Source organism: Myotis lucifugus, unplaced genomic scaffold (assembly GCF_000147115.1).
Source record: "Myotis lucifugus unplaced genomic scaffold, Myoluc2.0 scaffold_4437, whole genome shotgun sequence".
Classification (NCBI taxonomy): domain Eukaryota; kingdom Metazoa; phylum Chordata; class Mammalia; order Chiroptera; family Vespertilionidae; genus Myotis; species Myotis lucifugus.
The window spans coordinates 5,399-12,022 of NW_005875485.1; the positions used below are offsets into that span (position 1 = coordinate 5,399).

Consider the following 6,624-nt stretch of genomic DNA (forward strand, 5'->3'; position numbering starts at 1 on the left):
TGTCAATGCCCACGTGCCCTTTAAGCACTAATCACTCCGATTTCCCGAAAAAGCCAGGGCCGGAACCACCTTCTGACCCAGTTTTCCCACGAAGAACATGCTGACAAGCCAGAGCCCTCCTTCCCTGCCCAGCTTCTTAAGTTGTTTGGACCGTGACCACGAAGTACATTTTACCGTGCAGCTGGCTTACGCGTGCACATAGGAGAGCAAAGATCTAAAAACAAGACGTGCACCGACCAGGTGGCAGGAGCGTGCGAGTCTCTACTTCCTGTTTTGCTGTGTAGTGCGTTCTGCCGTCACAGGCCCACACAGTGACTCCAGGACGGCTCCGCACCCCAGGAGGGAGCAGTGGCTGCAGTGTGAAGGCGCTGGTCTAGGAAACAGGAGAATGGGGGTCCCTACCTCCGGGGCGATGTAATCTGGGGTCCCACAGAAGGTTCTGGTCGTGACGCCGTCCATCATGTGCTCCTTGCACATCCCGAAGTCGGCGATCTTGATGTGCCCCTCCGAGTCCAGCATGACGTTGTCTAACTTCAGGTCCCTGCGGGGAAGGGCACAGCGTCAGCGGCCTGCCCACCGCGTGCGGAGCACGGTTCGCTCTGCAGCTACTGAGGCGCATATCTGACGAGCTGCCACCTCAACGGCACGTGAACTACAAATACCAGGGGAGTCGGGACCAGAAACTACTATTTTTTCATCTCCAGAGCCTAATACATACAGTGCCCAGGATACAGCAAGTTCTTAATGGATGGGTGTTGAATGAACGACTAAATGGCCGAACTAGTGAGTCCCCAACCATTGGCTGCACGAGGGAATCACTAGAGATTCCGAGTTAGCAGATCTGGGACAGGCCAGTTGTCCGATTTAGTTGCATCCCACGCAGAGGGGTCTGACCCAAAACCAGGTGTGCAGACCACAGGTACAGCACCACCCCATGGGTCCCACACGTGTCCCCTCTCCTGCCTCGGACCACAGGCCCTTTCCATCTCTCTCCACTCAATGCTGGAAGACATTCTTCTCCCTTTGGCACCAGACCATCGCGACAGCTGACAACCAGAAGGATTTAACTCAGGAGCGTTTCCCTGGCCTCTCTCCCACTTCCCCATGTCCTCATCCAGCTGAGCGTCTCACAGAAATCCTGTTTTCATCGCCCTCTGACCTCCCTCCCACATCCAAGGCAGAGGCGGGAGCGGTCCGTGGAAAGAAAAGCATGTTTTCTTGTTGGAAGCAGAAAGGAGACAAATATGTGAGGTCCTGAGATCAGAAGGTGGTTCCGATCACCTGGAGGGTCCCAGCAGGGGTCTGTTGCCTGGGGGGGGGGGTCATGGACTCCACAAAGTCCCCATCCCAGAATTACACGCCCACAGAGACCCAGGGGTCCAGCCAAATGCTCAACTGCACGGAGGGTAGGGGAGTTTTGCCACGCACCTATAAATGATTCCTCGTTTATGAAGGAAGAACAGTCCAATGGAAATCTCTGCTGCATAGAATCTGCAAGAGAAAAAGCTGGTCAGGCTCCTCTGGACTCCTGGGGACCTGGTCCCTGTCCCACCCAGTCCAGGCGCCGGGGAAGTGAGAGATTGTCAGAGATTAGTGTCGCCCCATGCGTGTTCTTCCAGCGCCCCCCCCCTTCCCTCTGCCATTCATCGCTCCAACTGCCCCTACAAATGACACAGATAATAAAACCAACGAGATGGATTTAGCTCCTGCCCAGAAACAAGCACTTCTCGTCTGGGGCAGGTGGACAGGTAACTTATAAGAGAATTTCCGAATACAATCTTTGTTCAAAATTTTTTTAAATGTATTTTTTATTTATTTCAGAGAGGGAGAGAGAGAGAGAGAGAGAAACATCAATGATAAGAGAGAATCATGGATCGGCTGCTTCCTGCACACCCTACTCTGAAGATTGATCTAGCAACCGGGCATGTGCCCTACCCGGGAATTGAACCCTGACCTCCTGGTTCCTGGGTTGACACTCAACCACTGAGCCACGCCGGCTGGGCCCTAATACAATCTCTTAAAGAGTGGCTGTTAGTACGGCTGGTATGACTTAGTGGTTGAGTGGCAACCCATGAACCAGAAGGTCAGGGTTTTGATTCCATTAAGGGCACATGCCTGGGTTGTGGGCTCAATCTCCAGTAGGGGGCATGAAGGAGGCAGCTGACCCATGATTCTCTCTCATCATTGATGGTTCTCTCTTTCCCTCTCCCTTCCTTTCTCTGAAACCAATCAATATATATATATTTTTTAATGAGTGGCTGTTAGACTGCTCTTTGCCAGAGCCGATTGGGACGGCGGTGGAGCCGATGTCCACGTTCCTCCTCGTGAACAGAATACATCAGTGTTAAACACACGGTTATTCCTGGAAGACGAAGCGGAGTGTGCAGTGAGCTCCTGAGCTGGATTCCTCACCCCCACCTCTAGCCCGAGCGCAGGGATAAGTGGGGCACACACCGTGACTCATGCCCGAGTTTACCCTTCTAAATAATTCATGATAGAAAGCAGCGGCTGCCGTCACTTCAGAATCATTCGTAGGTGCATGTCTAACATGCAGGATAAACGCTGAGAGATGTTTTAAATTGGTATCGTATTCAGGAAGCTCTGAAGTCTGAGGAGCCACAGAACTGCCTGTGCGCACATCAACCCAGGAGGCCTAGGTGAGCACAGATGTCTGTGTGAGCCGAGAAAACCCAACCACAGGGACCAAACTCCTCACTGGTGTGTGTGTGTGTGTGTGTGTGTGTGTGTGTGTGTGTGTGTGTGTATTGGGGGGGGGTGGCTGGTGGGAGAGGGGAGAAATCGGAGAGAAATAAGAGATGGATTATAGGCGACTTGGACAATATTTTTCGGGCTTTTCCATCTTTTTAAAAATAAAACCTTCCTGGCAACACAAATACAATGAAAGGGGACCGGCCCTTTCTGTCACTTTATAACACAGGGTGGCTATTCGGCTCCATGCTCTTTAGCTCAGCTTCACTCGACAATCCGAGCATGCTAAGGCTTTCTGACGGACAACACGAGCGAGGGGATAAGGGCAGGCGTTTCTGAAAACGGAAGAGAATGAAACCCGCCTTCACGTTTTCTACGCTTGCCAGCGGACTTCCCCAGCGGCCCTGCGCCACCTTCTCAGGGGCAGACCCTGCACACCGGCCAGCGTCTCCGACTCAACTCTCCCATGAACGTCAGCCAGAATCCCATGAACACGTGCAGACGGGCCCCCTCCGGGACACACGCCACCAGCGTCCCCATGGAGGGGAAGGAAGCGCTGTGTGCTCAGCTTTGCTCCCCGGTGCTGCCTGGGGCTTCCTGGCCCCGAGAAGGGGGATGGCTTCTCAGGCACCCACGCCTGCCTCTGGACGGAAGACTCTCCATCCTTCCCTGGAGCCGGTCTCTCTCCCACGTGGCTGATGCCTATCCCGGCATCCAAGGCGCGTCCCAATGAAACCTTCCAAATGGAGCTCCCGATTCCCCCCCAACCCCCTCCTCCTGGCTGGCTGCCCCCCCCCACCTAAAATGGGGCGTCATACGAAGAGGCTTCTCTCTGCTCACCCCCACAGTCACCACGTCTGGTTCTCTTCCTCCAGAGACTTCTCAAACACACGAGTCCCTCCGCTTTGTTCTCTCTGCTCTCCATAGATTTCACCAGCCACACCGCCCTCCCATCTCCCCCTCCCCGTGGCCACACCTACCTTCCCATTCCCCGGCCTGGAACCCACTGGGAGTGTCACCCGAGTACCCCCTCCACTGCCCCTCCACATCCTGAGCCTCTGGGACGGGCAATCCCCAGGATGCTTTTGGGGGGTTTGCATGGTGTCCTGGGCCACCTTTAACATTATGGCAACTCTGAAATTGTTGAGTGAGTCCCCCCACTCTGGCCAGAGGGTGAGCTCCCAGGGCAGGGGCCACTCACACCTTCACCGTCCCGCTGCCTGGGGCGTGGTGGGTGCGCACGACCATGAGTCCATTAACTAAGGGGCAGAGGGGCTGAGCCAACCAACAAGGGCGGACTGCGCCCGCATCCCGACTTACAAGAAGCACGTAACCCTCTCCTTAGGACACACGGAGATGGACCCCGCCAATAAACCTGCCCCCCCACCTACCCCTGGAGGTGATAGCCCTCCCTCCCCTGAACTGGGCAGAGCCCACCTGCATCTCACCCAGCCAGGAGCTCCCAGCTGGGGCTGCTGTGTGTCTAAACTAAGGGACTTAAACAAAATACTCACACTGCTTGTGGCTCCTTAAATTTTCCTACTTGCTGGATGTGGTACATGAGGTCCCCGCCGTTGACGTATTCCATGACGAAGTACAGGCGATCCTGAAGGCCAAGTGCGACAGGTGAGCTGAGCAGGGGAGGGCGCCCCTCACGCTTCCCAGACCGGGCGTGGCTTTCTCTTAGGGAAGCGTGGGCCACGCTGACAGTCCACTCAGTGCCACCCTTCGACACGTCTCTTCCCAAGTGAAGAGTAAGTCACGGACCTACTGCGTGAGGGCCCTGGGGAGGTGGTCAGTACCTAACTCGGATGTCACGGCTCCTCTGGTCACGTACGCTCCCTGTGACAGTCATGGCCTCAAATGGTCTACCCTTTGCTCCCACACACAGAACACTGTCCTAAGTTAGGGGCGACTGAGGAATCCATAGGGGCCAATTATTTAGTTTCAACCAGTGTTTCTGCTTTGCACTGTCTAAGAGGCATGCGAGAGCAATGCAGTCATATGTTTAGCTGGGTGCTTCTGAACACAAACCCGGAGAGTCAGGTTGGGCGTATGCATTATAAATGCTCAACCACATTTACTGTGGGGGAGGGGACCGCACATGGGGAGGCGAATCAAAAGCGCTCTGGCATCCATAATATGGCCGTGTGGTTCTGATGTCCTCTCTTACTGGAATGCTAAGCGCTGGCCCCAGGAAGGGCACACATCATAGAACCAAATAAATGTGCATACGTCTGAGGGCAGTGTGCTGGGACAGAGGGGAGACGGAGCGGGGGTCGCAGGGACAGCACGCCCAGCTGACAGCTGACCTCTGTTCCCTTCTAGAAAACACTGCCATTTCAGAGGTTATGAAACACTGAAGTGTTGCCCAGGGAAGGAGAAATGATGAAGCTGCTGCCACCAGGCAGGAAACGGCTCGGGGAGCTTCCTTCTCCAGCCTTGCCGTTATGAACTTTAATTTCATCTTTATTTCTCTGCTTTGTAGCATTCTGGAGCTTAATCAGCGTAACCAGGGTTACAGGATCTGGGCTGGGATTCAAGACGCGGCTCTCTCTTCCTCGCACATTGTCTCTCTCTCCTCAGTGCTACTCGGATGCTGCTGGGAGCGGGGAGCTGCCCGCCCGGGCCCTAGCGCGAGGCGGGCACACGATGGCCGTGCCCGGCTCTGCACCCCACGTCTGATCTTGTGCGGCTGCACTGCCATTGTGAGATTTTAAAATCCAAGAGCTTTCAGGGGGCGCCTCCCGACAGATTTTTAAAGGGAGACAGAAAACAGAAAGTCAATTTCTGGCTGAGGGAATTGTAACCACCACACAGTAACGTTACAGCGACCAATGATTGAGCCCTATCTTAGCGAGGAGAGCGGCTGAGCAGTGGGGATGCCGCACTGGGTGCCACCTCCGAGTTCCTATTTCTTGCAGGCCACCTGCAAGCACCACGCCAGGGCCCGGGTCCCGCCACTAGCTGATTAGTGCTCCGGAATATTCTCTGTCCTCTGCCTAGTTCCACCATAGGACAGGGCTCAGCAAACTTTCTCCTTAAAGGGCCAGACAGTCAATATTGTAGGTTGTGTGGGTGTCTTGCCACTACCCAACCCTGCCTTCGTAGCAAGAAGGTGGCCACTGACGACAGTGACCGTCTGGGCCTGGCTGTGCGCCAAGACACCTCCTCATGGCGCTGACACCTGAACTCCATCTACCTTTCACATGCCACGAAATGGAATTCTTATTGCTTCCTAAACCTTTCTTAGAGCTCATAGGCTGAACAGCACAGGCCAGATTGCCCACCCCTGCTGTGTGCACTGAAGAGGAACACACTCTTTTACAAAACCGAGCCTCTGAAAGTCCCCAGGCAAAGCTGGGCAGCTGGCTAGCTGGCCTGCTACCGAGCCAGCACTCTGAGTTATCTTATTGTTGCTCCGTCTCGAAGTCCCAGCACATTGCCTGGCAGGAAGAAAACCTTTGATACAAACGTTTGCTGAATTAAATGGAACGAATGCCAAGTCTCTAAGTAGGGCACCCCACCGGGAGGGGAGGCTCCGAACTGACCACGGCACCAGGCGGAGGGGCTGTCCCCGGTCGCCTCTGCCGGGCGGAGAAGGCTCAGGGCTGAGCGGTCTCCAACCTTCTCTGCAAAGTCACGTGGGTAGGACGGTGCGTGGGCTTGGGGCGGCCTGAGCGCGCCGGGTGCCGGGTCCTTACCACGGTCTGGAAGCAGGAGTGCAGCTGCGTCAGGAACGGGGGCTTGTCCAGCAGGGCCAGCACGCGCTTCTCCACCATGGTGCACTCCACGTCGTCGTCCTGGATCACCACGTCCTTCTTCAGGATTTTGATGGCGTAGAGCTCTTCTGTGCCCTTCCTGTCCGCCAGCATCACCTGAGAGCAGAGGAGGGGCCACCTGAGACCGGCTGGG

The 6,624-nt window shown here is 55.4% G+C and overlaps 1 protein-coding gene across 1 annotated transcript; it reads right to left on the bottom strand.

Annotated features, from left to right (window-relative positions):
* Positions 1 to 261: 261 nt before the first annotated feature.
* LOC102421988 (protein kinase C alpha type-like) lies at positions 262 to 6,584 on the bottom strand. Its single transcript, XM_006108936.3, has 4 exons — positions 6,414 to 6,584; positions 4,224 to 4,315; positions 1,429 to 1,491; positions 262 to 541 (listed from the first exon to the last, which is right to left on the bottom strand). Exons 1-4 carry the CDS (start codon positions 6,582 to 6,584, stop codon positions 262 to 264), a joined length of 606 nt encoding a protein of 201 aa, XP_006108998.1.
* Between the last annotated feature and the right edge of the window lie 40 nt (positions 6,585 to 6,624).

Bases quoted from the DNA above. Each gene is read 5' to 3' on its own strand.
- LOC102421988 (XM_006108936.3), bottom strand. From the start codon at position 6,584: ATGCTGGCGGACAGGAAGGGCACAGAAGAGCTCTACGCCATCAAAATC. The intron at 4,316-6,413 runs GTAAGGACCCGG...CTTGGCCTTCAG, and splicing joins ACTCCTGCTTCCAGACCGTG to GATCGCCTGTACTTCGTCAT. The intron at 542-1,428 runs GTGCGTGGCAAA...CCTTCCCCGCAG, and splicing joins AAACGAGGAATCATTTATAG to GGACCTGAAGTTAGACAACG.